The sequence below is a fragment of the Delphinus delphis genome, chromosome 10 (assembly GCF_949987515.2).
Source record: "Delphinus delphis chromosome 10, mDelDel1.2, whole genome shotgun sequence".
NCBI classification, from domain to species: Eukaryota; Metazoa; Chordata; class Mammalia; order Artiodactyla; family Delphinidae; genus Delphinus; species Delphinus delphis.
The window spans coordinates 11,818,791-11,835,146 of NC_082692.2; the positions used below are offsets into that span (position 1 = coordinate 11,818,791).

A 16,356-nucleotide genomic window follows, 5' to 3' on the forward strand; every position below is an offset into this window, starting at 1 on the left:
GCTGTTAACCTGATCATCATATCACAGTAGCTTCCACATATATTGTGGTTTTTGGGAACCCATCCCTGTCATTCACCCCATATGAATAGGAGATAGTTTCCTTCTATAAGGAAATGTCATATTTTGTTTTCACTACTTGCTTCTGATTGTCTCTTCCTTCATTTTAAATTCATTAGCTCAGATTTATACTTTTTAAGTCTAGAAAGTTAAAGACACAACCCAGAATAGTCTCTTGTCCTTGACGCCGTGGGTAGATTTTTAAAAATAAATTTTATTAATTTTTCTTGCTCAGTTCAGTCCTTGGTGGTTTTTCCCTTCCCTTCTTAGGAACTATTCAAATGAGATTTTTAAAATTTTCCTTTGTCATGTTTGGTGAATGGCATCATCCCCCAGCTGGGGGATTTTGCTTGAAATCTGTTAAAAGGACACAGATGGAGTTATATTTCCCGGGGCATGTTTGAAAAATAAATTAAAAATGGCAGTAGAGATAAATAGCTTTGTTTATCTGCTCAGTCACGAGGATTTCAGTTTGTAACGTAACGAATGGCTCCATGTGAAGTGCGCCTCTGGAAGGGGTGAGGATCCAGGCCTGTGTTTATGCACCTTCTTTTAAACCCACTAGGTTCTCCTGCGCTGCCCAACAGCATGGTATATTTCGGAAGCTCTCAGGACGAGGAGGACGTCGAGGAGGAAGATGATGAGACAGAAGACGTCAAAACAGCCACCAACAATGCTTCATCTTCATGCCAGTCGACCCCCAGGAAAGGAAAAGCCCACAAGCATGTTCACAATGGACATGGTAGGCCCGCTGTTGAATTTGGGTTAAAAAAGCTAAAATCCAAAGCTTTGGGTGAAACGTAGAATCGATCCTATGTTGAGAAGATGAAGGCTGCGGAGCTGGTGGCGAAGCTAGTTTTGGATGCTTCTTTAAGTACCAGGCACTTAGCAGTCATTGGTGTAACACAGTCCAATCAAGTGTGTCCTAGACAAATAAATTGTTAAGATGAGGATACATATTCTTACGTTTGCGGAGCTGATGATAAATTCCATAAGAGCGGCAGACGTAGGAACTGGAAGAGGAAGACGTCACATCTAAACAGAGATGGTCAAGATGATTTTGTGAAGACGCTATTGTGATCAACTTACTGTTGTGATTTTAGCAGGCAGAGATAGTGAAGAAAGGCAAGTGTTATCCAGTATGTGAAATCAAGTACATGCATATGTATTGTGAACTAGACTGATTTTTTTCCCCCCTCGACTGTTAACATTGTGGGGGAGGACACGTAGCCCACAAAACAGGAACAAAAGCGTTGAATGTGAGAGAGAAAAGTATAAATAAGTTGGCTGTGGAGAGTGCTCGCTCAGTGGTTTTTCAACAGGGAGGTGACTTAATTGGAGTTACATTCTGAAAAGCTTAAGTTGGCATCAATTAAGAGGATTTCATAAAGGGAAATGATTTAAAGAAGAGGAAACACATTGACAGGCTGTAATTGTAGGCAATTACCTGGCCAAAGGTAACGAGGGACTAAAAGGTGATCATGGCAATGTAACTCGGAGGATATAAGTACAAAAATGCGTGGGTAGATAAAGAAATACTGCAGGGAGTAGGATTGAGAGAACTTGATGAGTAATTGGATTAGCATGGGGTGGGGGGAAGGAAGTAAGAAAAGACGAAAGAAAAGGAGAGTGGAGCAAAGAGCATAAGGTTGGGAGAGGTGATGGCCGTTTTCTGTGAGTTCTTAACCAGATTCTTTGCTCGAGATCATACTTCCATTGGGACTCACAGAGACCCTAGAAGGTCGAGCATCCCCGTCTACAAATGGCAGAAAACCAGTGCTGCCAGTAAGTGATTGAGGCAGAGGAAAGCTTCTCATTTTTCTTCCTCCACGGCTGTGCACTGAACTACTCCTTGTCTTTCTGGATCCAATGGGAAGTAGAGATGCAGGGCCAGCATTGCTTAGCTGTGTCAGGAATCTGTCTCGCCTGCACCACTGTTGGGCATTTTTGCCTTGTCAGCTGAGTGATTATTCATCTGTCCTGCTTCCTGCTTGCTTAGGGCTGTGTTTAGGGGGCGCAGAGACATGACAACATGTGAGTTCAGGACCTGACGTTTGTCGGGGAGATGAGGTTAATAATCTCAGGCGTAACTCAGTATTTCTCAGCCTCCGCCTCTTCATCTGTAAGGTAGGGATTAAGTGAAGTGTTTGTGTAGCCTCTGTTAGCTGTGTGTGTAGACATGTTCATAGTTAAGGGGTGGCTTCTCTAATTTCCTTTTAGTGGGTGGTCTTTCAGAAATACCCTTCGTGAGAGGGTGGATCGAGGGCTGTTTTCCATGACTGACAGTAAAAATATGAGCGTTTTCAGGATGGGTTCATCTACGTTTTCTCTTTTGATTCCATCTACTTACTCTACAGCAGAGTCATGGGGAGGTGGTCAGGGCAGGAGGTGTTTCTTGCTTTACAGTTGAAGAAATGGAAGGTCTGATGTCTTGCACCCGTCACCCAAAGTGGCAGATTGCAGTCAAGGTTTTTGAAATGCCCCCCGCGCTAGACACTACGCTATTGTAAGGGCGAGCATGTGAGCAGGTGTGCTTTGCGATGGGTCCAGCCTGTGCTGTGATGGTGGAGCTACCACTCTCATCTGGTCGACAGCAGCAAAGAGCCAGTGCCACAGGCCATGGCCTGGGAGACACAGCTCTGCGTGGGTCTCCAGTTGTGCTGTTGCCACATGGCTTTCATGTCTTTGGAGGTTTCATGGCTTTAAGAGCCCAAAGGATGGCAGTGCTTGCTTCTCTGCGAGGCCGGTGGAAGGACTGGGCTGAAGCCAGCTCGGAAATGCACAAGCCGTCGGGAAAGCTTCCCCAGTTTTGAGTGACCCAGAGGACGATGAGAGCTTTGTTGAAAAAGAGAAGTCAGCTTCGGAGGAGGCCAGGTTCTGCCTCAGATTCGGTATTTCAGAAAAACACTGAGTTCTCAACACCTAGTTAGCCGAGCTTACTTACCTGCCCTGTTCTGCATCCTCTGTGACGTGAAGAAGGCCGATGACAAGGAAGCAAACTGCCACCAGCAGGTTATTAAAGCAAGACTTAGTGACACTGGGGAGTAAGGCCCCCCGGCAGGAGGGCGTAAGGAGATTCCTGAAGGTACTGTCCTCAGCAGCAGAGATTAGAGGGCCATCACCCAAAAGTGGTAAAACGAAAATGTAATAATCTTTGAAAACTGAACATTTAGCTGTGAAATAGTGTTCCTTTCCCAGCCATTTCTAGATAATTGAAATTACACCGTAACACCAAATTGCATAACACACACGTTTGTTCCCCCGCCCCACCCCCATTCTGTTCCCATAAAGGTCTTTATCAGCATCAGCTAGTCATCAGGAGCTTTGTTTCCTGCCCCTTTTAAGGCTTAATTAGCTGTGCCTTGCTGGGTAGGCATTTAATTTCTCTGGTTGTTAATTTCCTCTTCTATGAAACAAGCAGGATAGTGTAGATGGTCATTCATTTGTTCCTTCATTTATATCCCGGAATGAAGAAATAGTTACTGCGTGTGTCTCGGGTACAGGAATCGTTACCATTGAGATCTGTTATGGTGGATGGTGGGCATTGCTGCGTGTTAAAGGGAAGGGCTTTTCCAGGATGACCTGATTAGCTGGGTGAAGATCCCTAACTAAAATTCTATTCCTGGAATCCATTTTTTTCCTCCCTGAGACATTAGTACCATCTTCAGATTAAAAACATTTATATCCCACCCTGATTTCATCTCCTTCTCATTCCCATCTATACTATATCTTCTTGTCCCTATTATGACCCACAGGAAACTTGGTACCCTGTTGTCTCCCGCAGAGTATGAGTTGCAGAATGGCAGCAGTGAACCCCAGGACTCTAGTGGTTTTCACAAGAATCCTCCAAGCAGTCAGGCTGGGATCCCTGAGAACTCTGTTTCCGTGATTAACAAACACAGATCAAACAGTGGCAGAATTCCCGTGGCAGCTTGCACTTGTCTTTCCTGCTTTGTTTTTACTGAGACCCTTTTCTTTGTAAATACAGAGCAGAATTTCTTGAAATTCCTTGTAATGGGATTTCATCTCGGGTACCTATCAGTTATAAAAGCGGATAATTGTTTAAACGTGACATCTGTCAACAGAATGAAACAGATATTCCTAAAGAGGGTTCACTTGTAATAGAACGTTCTCTGCGGGAGTACAGAAGGTGTTTACCTGGTCTGTTGGCATGGCATTGGGCCAGTGGCTTTATCGGTAAAGAAAGCAGATAGATGGTCGCTGATTATGTATATGAGGAAACTGCTTGGGCTCACCCAGGACCAGCCCTGACTGACTTCGTTTCTTCTGTCTGGGGTTCAGAGGGGGCCTCCTTCAGGTTCAGAAAACTGAACTTCTGCAGTTCAGGTTCAGAGAGCACCTGCAGAGCCCCAAGCTTGATCAGATTTGCAAGGCGCTGACGACTGCTTGCTTCCCAGTGAGCAGAGGCCGGTGTCAGAGGGCTCCTGAGCCATGAGGCCGACCACTTGGCCTTGCCGCTCCCCAGGATGGATGAGAGGGCCCTGTGGTGTGACACCTGTGCCACGGGGAGGCCGGGGATGCTCTTGTCCTCCTTCATGTGGCCGTCCCACGCCTCGGCCCCCTCTCCCTGATTTTACAGGGCACTTGGTGAACATGAGCTAAGAATCATTCTGGAGAGTAAAGTAAGTTCTCTGACTGCATGGGAAGAAAAGGCGGGGTACAGTTCGTGAATGAGATGAGGGCGTTCCTTTTCCCGGCCCTTGCCTTAGTTTTTGATTGACGGATTGATTGATACTTGCCTCAGTTTTAACTCCCTCATTTTCCAAAAAGTAAAATCTACAGACAGATCATCTCCGTTTCCTTCTGATTTTGGACTCAGGGGAACAGTGTACCAAGGGTGAAAATAGATTTTCTAACAGGGAAAACCTGGATGAGGCCATAATCACCACGTGGTCAAGCAGGTCCTCAGAATAGCGGAATTTTTCCACGTGAGAGAGTGGAGAAGCAAGCTGCCTTTGGGCTCTTCTCCCTGACACAGGATTTCTCTGGTCCAGCGGTGCTTGCCCCCGCTTCGCATGCTGGAGATGCCGAGGAGTGTCGGGAAATGCAGCAGCATCTGCACCTCCCCCGGGCGCAGCACCCTCACTGAAATGTGGGGAAATAAATGCACAGAAAACAAAATGGGGAAAACTAACTCTTTATTACGGGGTAGCTTTGGCCCCAAACCCTGATTTGGCGGCAGGTCCAGAGTTTTATTTAGGCTGTGTTGGTTTGAAGAAACGAGAACCCAAGCTGCCGATGGTGTCCTGCTTTATCTTGTTTCTCCCCTAAACTTGAACCCCAGTGAAGTAGCAGGTTCCCTACAGAGCAGGAGTGGAGCTAGTGGGAGCTGATGCCAGGAGAGAATGCTCGCTCCCCCTGCCCTCCCCGTAGGTGTCTAATGGGGCCTGGCTGGGGCAGTGCTCAACTTCCCAGGGATAGGAGCCCTGACCCCAGTAGTCCCCTGGCAGAGCCTGGTGACCCCAGGCACATGTTTAGTTGCGCAAACATTGCAGAGGACTCAGATGTTCTCATTTATAACCCACTGCGCATCCTAAGGGAAATGGATGTGTTTATTAAAATGCATAATCTGAAATGACAAGGATGGCATCACACGTGCTTTTGACCTTGCCTCAACACTCAAGGGTTACGGTAACAGTGCCTCCAGCGGCTTCCATTTCGATGGCTCTTCAGAGTTTCCAGAATGTGCTTCAGTATACAGAACCTCAAATGATCCTAACAGTAGAGCCCTTAGCTAATCTCTGTATTTGGCCATCAAACAACACAATCAAAACGTGGCTCTTGTATTTGTGTTACAAGTTGATATTTGAAGTGGCTCGGTTTTTGAGAAGTTCTCATCGTTGGTAATTGTTTTTCAGCAGGGTAAGTGAGGTAGGGTAGAGGAATTAATGCTTTTGTCTGGAATGATGCTGGCTTTGGTTTTTCCTAGGTGGTGAGGCATTCCTTAGCCTTTGCACAGGAGAACTCAGTGAGGGTGGGTTGTTCCCATCAGCCCCACATTGTATATTCTCCACATGCTTGTTTTGCACTTAATGAAAAGTGGAAGGAATAGCAGAGACCACTGTTTCTTTGTGTGCTCCTCTGTTTCTGAAGAAGGACATTTCTCACAAGTCTTTTTTTTTTTTTCCCACAAGTGTTTTTTAAACAACATGTTATCGGACTCCCAGCTGGAATAATTTCATTGCTTTTGGATTGACATGGTGGTGGTGGGGGAGTTGTGTAAGGGCCGAAAAGCGGTTGCTTGGGTGACTTCACCCCATTTCTGTCCTGTGATTGCCTTTGAGGTGCATTCAACAGCCCTTCTGTCTGGGCGGTGGAGGGGTGGGTTGTGTGGGCAGAGCCAGGGTCCCCCCATGTGCCACGGGGAGATGCTCTCCAGCTGAGGAATGCTTTTTTCTTTTACCTTCCACCCCTCTTCCATTTGGGGCCACTTGACCTAGTGGTTGAGATCAGGACACTGATGCTTGTCTGACCGTATGTGGTTGCAACTTCGGGCAGTTTTAGTTTTCTTATCTTTAAAGAGGTAGTAGGAGTGCTTTTTCATAGGTTTTTATTTTATTTTTAATTAATCAATTAATTAGTGGCCGCGTTGGGTCTTCGTTGCTGTGCGCGGGCGTTCTCTAGTTGTGGCGAGCGGGGGCTACTCTTCATTGCGGTGGCTTCTCGTTACGGAGCACGGGCTCTAGGCACGCAGGCTTCAGTTGTTGTAGCACACGGGCTCTAGATCTCGAGCTCAGTAGTTGTGGCTCGCGGGCTCTAGATCTCAGGCTCAGTAGTTGTGGCGAACGGGCTTAGTCGCTCCATGGCATGTGGGATCTTCCCGGACCAGGGCTCAAAGCCGTGCCCCCAGCATTGGCAGGCGGATTCTTAACCACTGCACCACCAGCGAAGTCCTTTCATAGGTTTTTGTGACTGGCAAGTGAGTCAATATAGGTTTTATTCCGATGTGGTAGAGAACACTGTATTGGCTGTTAACTCCACGTGTGAGTGAGAAGATCTTGAAGTCTAGAACAACCTTGCAGTTGATAAGAGAATCCTGGAAAGTTAGTACGTTTCAAATACCTGGCACGCAGTGAGGGCTGCCCAAGGGGGCTGCTGTTAGCACTGTGACGTTACTGACCACATCTGAGGGAGTTGCTCCGAGTGTGGTAGATGGTCGCCGGTGACACCCGTCCACCAGTATGACCAGCCCGTCCCTGTTTCTTTTCATCTTGCTGAAGCGTTTGCTCTCTCGGTCCACACGGGACCTTGGGGATATACACACACATCTAGGACTGCTCTGGCCCCTGGTAGTTTGGTGTGCGGACGGACACCTGGCTTTTCCATTAGGGTTCAGGAGTGGGTAGGGATGGCGTTTCATTTGGGGGTGATGAAAACATTTTAAACTTGTATTTTTGTGGTGATGGTTGCACAACTCTGTGAATATGCCAGAATCCACTGGATGGTCCGCCTTGAATGAGTGGATCACGTGCTATGTGAATAATAGCTTACTGAAGAGAACACAAGTCTGTTAGTAATGAGTGAGTGACAGAGGCACTCAGCACAGCGCCTGGTGCTTGACTGAGTTCTCAGAAAGGGGGTGCTGGCTACTGTCCTGTTGCTGGCCTCAGGCCCCATGACTCTTCTAAAGAACTGTGATACTCTGCAGTTCTGAAGAAATTAACGATTTTCAGAATCTTCAAACAATTTTGTTGTCCATACTTGCCTGGGGTACGTTTATATCATACATATTATAAATTGAATCTCTGAGCTGTTGACCCAGCTGCTCAGTGTTTAGTATTTCCAGGTAAATTCATCTGGCTTGTCTTAAGGGGACATTTTAGTCACTTGGGAAGTTGTGCTGTTCCCAGAGACTATACAGTGTGAGTATAGGATTTCCAAAAGTCATTCCTTTCCTGGCTGGGGGGGTTGGTGTGGTACCATAGCAGATCTACAGAATTTATTTGGAGAACCTTGAAAACAGTCCTTATTACAATGCAGATATTTCTGTATTTGGTTTTCTGTACTAATATTTTTATTCTGCAAATAACCAATTCTTCTATAACTTGTAGAGTGGCTGTGTACATGGAGTGCCTTCCAGTTTAGCTCTTGTGCACACATCCAAGGTGTCTCTCTCCCCCGGTTTGTTGTGAATAGTCAGAGCTTCCTTGTTCAGATCCGAAGGTGGGCTAGAGTCTTGCCATTCACTTCGGAAGTGGTTGGCCTTTTAGAATTCATGTCCTTGAACGCAGGGCTCTATGAAACCCTGAGCTACAAAATCAGTTCATTCATTTGCTCTTCCAGAGTTGATGCTTGTCTCCCTCTGAGTATAACCCATAGTTCTCTGCTCTGTCTTATTTCTGGAGGGTGAGAAAGTATGAGATTCCTCTTGGACCACTGCCCACCCTCCCAACAGACCCTCAGCCCAGGCAGTCAGTCCTCTGTCCCTGCCATGGCATGTTGGAGAATGCAAGAGCCATGGAGCCACCTGAATTGCGGACAGGCAGGGGGTCAGGCACCATCTGGCCATCCGTCTTGTCCTTTCCTTGGCTCCTTTGGGGGCCAAGGGGGCCAAGAAACCATTTTTCAATGACAGAAGCCATTCATTTGGATTGATGGTCTTTCTGATGCCCTGACCTTTGTATTCTCATAAAGGCCATGTGCCATTTTCACACTTTGGTGTCTGCAGTTATTAGGATCCTATGTAAGAAACGTGTTTAATTGGCAAATCTGTCTAACTCTGTCAGGTACGTTACATCAGTATCCATCATGTATTCACATTTCTAGATCTTGGAACCCTGGTAATAACCAAGTTTTTTGACAGGAAAAACATTGTATGACCTACAGAGTCAGGTTCTTACAAAGAGAAGAAAATCCAATTTGCTTTAAAACTTCTTTCCAAGAGATTTGTTTCCTGTTACACACGTAGCCGAAGTGATGAGATCTCGCTGAGTGGAAATCCCAGGGGCTTCCGCAAACTCCGTGTAAACCAGTAGAACTTGCTTGTGATGCTGGCGCTGGGTGCTTGGAGGCCTCTGTAGGTTTCAGCCCTTGCTGGGCTCCCAGCGTGAGTGAGATCCTCATGGGGCTTATGCTGACCTACGAGTCCTGGCTTTCTCTACCTTGACACGTGATTGCTGGAGCTAAGTCAGTGGAGCCGTTTTTACCCAGGGCAAACTGGGTTACAGCACTCAACACAGGCGGCATTAAAACCCTTTTGAACTGTTGGCACAGGTTGGCAGACACATTCCATTGTTTTCAGACAATAGTGACTCAAAGTTGAACTGGCTCCAGGGAGCAAGTGCGGCTTTTGTACAGTAACAAGGATTCCGTGCCAGCCGATTGATGGAGTCTGTCTTCCCCGAGTCAGGACGCCTTGTAATGACACGAAGCTTACATTTAAATATCTGGCTGCAGATCAGAAACGTGGCTGCTTCTCTTTGCCTTTCTGTAGCACAGTCTTCTCTATTTACAGCGATTCTTTTTTTGTCCCTTCGATTTGTTTTGGGGGTGGGACGGGTCTTATTTTAGGTAATTTGGGGGTTAGTCCCACGTTCAGCTTCCTGCTTCTTCTTTCCTCCTGTGCATCGTGTGTCTGCTGGCAGACCTTCCGGCCCAGCTTTCGGTAATGGCTCTTGTATTTCTCCTTCAAGGTGAAGGTTAGATGTGTTGGGTCATCTCAGGATATCATAGGACTTTTGCCAGATGCCAAGAAAGGAGTCCTCTTTCCTGCTCACCTAATAAAAGACTTGCTGTCATTCAGATGAGGTGCCTTTGGCAGCACAAATAATTAGCACGATTGGGGCGCCCGGCTCTGGCAGGGGAAGGGGGCAGGCAGAAGTGCTGCTGCTGACCTGTGCGCTCTGTTGAGAGGGAGTGACTGTTTGCACATGTGGGTCTTTGCTGTTACAGCAGGTGCTTTTAAGAAGATCCAACTTGCTTGTATTTGCACAGCTCCTTTCTCTGAAGAACGGATAGCATTTTACATACTTTATTTTGAATACTTTAGCGATTCCTGGAGGGCAGATAAGGGCAGGCAGCTGGTTTGTTTTGTAGTTGTGGGAATTCAGGCATAGATGTGTTTGGACCTGGTGGCTAGAAATCGCAACCAAACTATCCCTGTCCCTCCAAGAGGTTGTGTATGGAGTGAGGGTTTTAAAGACCTTATGATCAGCGTTTTATCGACTGCCTTGTGGATCCCCCAGGAATCTCGTCGGGATCTGTGTGGACAGAATCAGGTGGGGGAACACCGTTTAGTACAGACTCTGGAGCTGTAGACGTGAGTTCCTCCTTGGAAAGCATCGCTTTCCACCTTACAGATGATGGCGGGATTTTGTTGGTGAAGATGTTTCTAAAGTGCCTTCTTGCCCGTTTCTTTTTCATCCCTTTCTGGGAGCAAACCTTACCTTCTGAAGTGACCCTAAGTCAGAATACCAGCCTTTGGATTTAAAGGTTTTGCTTGCTGTGGTGTGGAAACCCTTGTCTACAGACCATTTAACTTTCAGAGTATGTATATACAAATCAATATATTTGTCTCTGTTCATTAATGCAGAGGTGTTTGTATCTGAGTACAAAACAATTTCCTAATATGGTTCACCGTGATAAATGCTTTTTTCCTCTCCTTAAAGAGATGAGTCCAATTATTTCTTTTAATTGGAGACAGTGTGTGTGTGTCCTCTGTACATCTCGAACTTTCTGTCTCTTATGTTCACAGGGTTTAGGCTTTTCCTGTGAGAGTGAATATTTTTTCCTTTCCCCTTCTTTCCTCTTCTGGAGAATCTTACAAATTAAGACAAAAGATAATTACTTGGAGGAGCAAAACTGCAGGTTCCCACGACACTTAAAATTAATGAGCTGTTGAGGACAAAACACACCTCGTCTCAGGCACCATCATCTTCACCTAACAAGCGCCCCCCCATCCACCTCCCAGTGACACGTGAGTTGGCTTTTTGGCTGTGTTTGCCATTTGGGTGGACGGCTGCTGTAAACAGCAAGGCGGTTACAGAACGGGGATTCCTTTGAGAACTCTCCCTTTGTTTGCAAATCAAAGTTAATTTGATTCCATTTTTAATTTTTGTATTTTTGAAAACCTTCCCCTTTCCCGATGATCTGATCAAAATAGTCTTTAGTGGAAACTTGTGCTGCAGTTCACAGAGCAGCCGCTTCGGTTTATTACGTGAAGGGCGCGTGCCTCCCTCTTGCCTCTCCTCTCTGTGATCAGGGTTCCCTTTCCCCACAGTGTTTTCCTAGGGAGTCATTTTTGGTGTTTGTGGTGTCAGAGCTCCTACAGGGCGTTAGAACAGAAGCAGAGTTGTGCGTTCTGTTTCAGGTACAGATAATGACAGTGAAGGCTCTGTCCTCCCGCCCCCAGATCTCAGAAAGATGTTGCTGGCTAACCACAGTGCCAGCTTTTAACTAAGCTCCTTGAAGTCTCTTTCTAGCAACTGGCCTCGCCCCCATGGTTCACCTGGAAAAGAAAAGAGTGACAAACCGTGAGCACTGGTGCCCTGATGCCCATGTGGCATTGACCCGGTCGTGGTGTGGTGATCCTTACAAGCTAACGCTTGCCCACTGCTGCCGCAAAGATCCTTTCTAGACTAATATCTTCTCACTGAATCCTCCAAGTGACCCTATGAGATAAGTAGTTAATTGGGAAACTAAGGCTTGGACAGGAAACCAGTCCAAGGTCAGATAGTTAGCAAATGATTTATCTGGATTCAACTTTAAGTAGCTTCATTTTAGAGCCTGAGCTTTTTGGGGGCTTTGTAGGTCTAGGCATAAGTACAGGGGCCCTCAAACCCTCTAGTAAACCACGGTGTAGCTAATAACCACGGAAAAGGTGATCCAGCCTACTGGTTTCAGGCTTGTTGGTCTCAAGACCCATTTCTGCTCTTAAAAAACTATTGAGGGACCCCAGGAGGCTTTTATTTTGTGGATTGTATTTATTGATATTTACCATATTAAAATTAAAGACTGAGGTAATTTAGAAATATTTACTCATTTAAAAATAACACAAACCCCCATTACATGTTAACACAAAGAACATTGTCATGTAAAGGGACAATATTCCAAACCCCAACAGTTACAGGAGAGGAGGGTTGCATGATTTTCCATTTTTGCAGATGTCCTTGAAGTCTGGCCTAGGAGATGATGGCTAGATTCTTAGGTCTGCTTCTGCATTCAGTCATATACGAAGAAAATCAGTCTCGGACAAAGAGGTGGTTGGAAGAGGGAGGAGCCTTTGTGAAAATTTTATTCTTTGATTTCACACCCAGACTCAACCAGTGGTAGTTTCTTCAGGGTCAGTTGTTACCATCATCTGAACCCACATCGGTGAGCTTCTCCTGCTCTGTTACGTTAACATCCATTGGTTTCCCTTCTCCCTCGAATGGCTCTCTGACCCACACACAATTTTGTAATGTCTTGTATTGATTGTTTGAAAATAATGGTTCACTGGGTTATCCACCCCTACCAGTCATCGGCACCTTCCGTTACGCTGTTTCAAAGAATCTTCCCTCTGCACTGAACTCATCAGGAAAGTCTTTAAGTGTTGAGAGGCCGTCGAACTCATGGTGGCAGATACACGTTTTCCAGAATTGTAATTTTTGCCTGAAATCGTGAATTCTGTCGTTGGCAGCAAACATTGTTACTTTTTCCTTGACAGCCTCACTTTATTCATTTTTGAGAAAATGGCTGACAAATAACTGCATCGGTTGTCCTTTCAAGTAAAAATAGCATTCCGTGAAAAAGCAGCTAGCTTACAACTTGATCTCACAAGTGCTTTTCCCTAGGAGTAGTCGTCATACTGGTATTCAGGAGAAATGCCTTATGTGTGGTTCCTTTTTTTTTTTAAAGTAAATTTATTTTATTTATTTATTTATTTATTTTGGCTGCATTGGGTCTTTGTTGCTACACTCGGGCTTTCTCTAGTTGCGGTGAGCGGGGGCTACTCTTCGTTGCGGTGCACGGGCTTCTCGTTGTGGTGGCTTCTCTTGCTGTGGAGCACAGGCTCTAGGCACGCGGGCTTCAGTAGTTGTGGTGCGTGGGCTCAGTAGTTGTGGCTCACAGGCTTAGGTGCTCCGCGGCATGTGGGATCTTCCCAGACCAGGGCTCGAACCCGTGTCCCCTGCATCAGCAGGCAGATTCTTAACCACTGCGCCACCAGGGAAGTCCTGTGGTTCCGTTTTTGTCACACAAAGTATGTGTATTCCAGGGTTGAGATTTAATACTGTTAACAATTTCTATTGCTTTATCACTTTCCAAAGTGAAACTGTCTTTTTCTTTTTAACTGCTAGTAAATGGTAATGAAGATTACCAATATTTGTTCATTTAGTTTGGCGCCACTGCATTGATTTGTGTTGAATTTTGCTACCTGTTGACGTTTTCTTTTGGTTTTGTTCTGTTTTTAGTTTTATGGAGATGTAATTCACATATCATAAAATTTACCCACAGTGTACAGTTTTGTACTTTTTAGTATATTCACAGAGTTGTGTAATGATCATCACAGTCAACTTTAGAACATCTTCATCGCCTTCACCCTGAAAAATCTGTACCCATTAGGAGTCATTCCCATTTTCCTGAACCCTCCCCAGCCCCTGGCAACCACTAACATACTTTCTGTCTCTTATGTATTGGTCTAGTCATTTCATAGGAATGGAATCCTATAATAGGTGACCTTCTGTCCTTAGCTTCTTTCACGTCCCATAATGTCTGCAAGATTCGTCCATGCTGGAGCACGTATCTGTTCCTGATTGCTTTTCATGGATAGATGACACCCCATTTTGTTTAGCTAAATGCCAGTGCATGAACCTTTGGATTTTTTCCCCAGTTATTAACTATAGTTAATATTTCTGCTCTGAACATTCATATACATGTTTTTATGTGGACATATTTTTCATGTCTCTTGTGCTCATACCTGGGAGTGGAGTTGCTGGGTCATATGGTGACTCTGTTTCACATTTTGAGGAACTTCCAGATGGTTTTCTAGAGTGGCTGCACCATTTTACATTTCCACCTGCAGTGTTTGAAGGTTCCACTCTGCATTCTCACCCACACTTGCCTTTATGCATCTTTGTGAACGTAGCCGTCCTAGGGGATGTGAAGTGGTATTTCATGGTCATGTTGGTTTGCATTACCCTGATGGCTGATCCACCTTTAGCCATTACCATCACTGAAATGTTAACGCAGTAAAAAAGGTAAATACTCTCAGGATAATTAAGAAAGTACTTTTGACCTAGGGGATCCCCTGAAAGGGTCTGTGGGTCCCCCATGGGTCAGGTCGCTCGTTAAGCTGGTAGAACAACGAGGGCTGTGGTTTCAGCATCATATTTTTCCTTGCTTGGCCAGGACGTTGGCACTGCCTGTGTTTTCCCAAGAAATGGATATTGGGAGGCAGTGGTAGGCAGCCAGGTCGAGTAGGAGGTTATGGTGAGTCGGCTTAGGCCTGCCCTTGGGCTGTATTGAAGCCCATTCTTCTACTGCATTTGCGGGGAGGGTGGGAGGCCAGAAGAAGAGCTCTGGCCACAATCTGCGTGTAATAACCTGAGACGGTCCCTTTAAAGAGGCAGCAGCAGTAAGGTCTCCCCAGTGCCGAGTGCCTGCCGAACCCAGACAGGGCACTGCACACTCTCTACGTAGGAGTGTGTGGTTCTCAGCCTTAGAGAGAAAACTGAGGATTTACACAGCTTGCCCAGGTGCAGGCAGTAGGGCTGGGAATTGAGGCACTCATACAAGCTTGTGAAAGGGAACCAACCCCCAGAATAAATTTTTTTTGTAACCAAACAGAGAAGTAAGTAATTCTAGTATTAGCACACTGCTCATCTTGGTGGCAGTAGCAAAGGTCAGGAAAGTATGGAGTATTTAAGATTAAAAATAAAAAGATGAAACTTCCTGTGCTTTGTTTCAATAAAGGAGCTATGTTCACTGCCTGAGAAAATTGGTGAACGGTCAAGAATTGCCTAGATTCATGTTCCTTGGCTTGATTTTTAATCACGTTGAAGTATGACTTCTTATGGATGTTGCTTCTAATTTGTCTGGAAGGCGAGTGCAGATAGCGCCAGCTTGGGTATGATGAATGGATTCTGACAACGTGTAGTTAGTTACACTTAGAATAAATGCCAACCATTTGAAGCGCTCCATTTTTCTGTAACAAAGTAACCAGCAGAGCCTTGCACAACACGGGATCATATACCGTATTTTGCTGTGGCGTGGTCCTTACGTCCGTATTGAGCATCTATTTAGAGTGTGTCATCACTGGGGCTGCGAGCAGCTTTAGAGATCAGGGCTCACAGCCCATCCAGATACGGAAAGCGTGAATCTGTGCATTACACCACATACGGTGTAATAACGGGTGCACTAAAGAAGCAAATCTAAGCGATCGAGTCAGAAACAATTAGGGGGAAACTTAGAGGAATGTCATACCATCTGAAAATATGTTCGGATATTTTTTCTTCTTCTTCTTGCGGGGTGCTGCTGGCTGCGTGTAAGAAAGTCCCCACCTCTGACCAGCTTCATGGGAGAACTTTCGAAGCTAAGAAACTTAAAAAGTGGGTTAGCGGATTTAGCAACATAACAGATGGAAAAGCAAAAAAGAGGAAAATATTTGCAATCTACAAGGCATAAATGTAATTTAAAGGCCACTTAGACAAATGGGGGGACAAAGAAAGCATTGATGGCACTGGGGAGGGCGTCCTTGGAAGACATACGTTATTGTCTGATGGACCAGTGGGAGAGGGGGTTTGCCTTCTGAGTCTTTAAGCTTCAGGAAGAGGTTTCAACTCAAAGGAGGCGGAAGTTTTTCTTTACAGCTGCCTGGTCCTGTGGTGACTTCTGCCTGGCATTCTGCAAGGCCTGGTTGTGGGGTGGGTAACCTTGGAGTGGAGGTACCCAGTGGGTGGGTGGGCACAGTGACCTTTTAAGGCTCCTTCTGTCAGGAAATACTCCAGGAGCCTTTTTTTTTTTTTTTTGTTGCAGTATGCAGGCCTCTCACTGCTGTGGCCTCTCCCGTTACGGAGCACAGGCTCCGGACGCGCAGGCTCAGTGGCCACGGCTCACAGGTGCAGCCGCTCCACAGCATGTGGGATACTCCCGGACCGGGGCATGAGCCCGTGTCCCCTGCATCGGCAGGCAGACTCTCAACCACTGCGCCACCGGGGAAGCCCCAGGAGCCTTTTTAAAATGACAGCCGCAAGGGCTCACTGGCTTCCCTGGCTGTTCCGCGTGGAGCTCGTGGGGCCGGGCAGCCAAGCATGGGGCATCCTTCCTCCTTCCCTGGAGAAATAGGCCACCTGCCCAGGGGGT

At 46.1% G+C, this 16,356-nt stretch overlaps 1 protein-coding gene across 5 annotated transcripts in view; it reads left to right on the forward strand.

Annotated features, from left to right (window-relative positions):
* JARID2 (jumonji and AT-rich interaction domain containing 2) overlaps positions 1-16,356 on the forward strand; it is a 241,142-nt gene that overhangs the window by 194,012 nt on the left and 30,774 nt on the right. For 4 of the 5 annotated variants that reach the window (XM_060023607.1, XM_060023608.1, XM_060023609.1 and 1 more), the window contains one exon: positions 623-799. The exons of the other annotated variant lie outside the window; for it this stretch is intronic. In XM_060023607.1, coding sequence (XP_059879590.1) covers positions 623-799 — 177 coding nt within the window. The remainder of the gene's footprint in view (positions 1-622; positions 800-16,356) is intronic. 5 annotated transcript variants of the gene reach the window in all.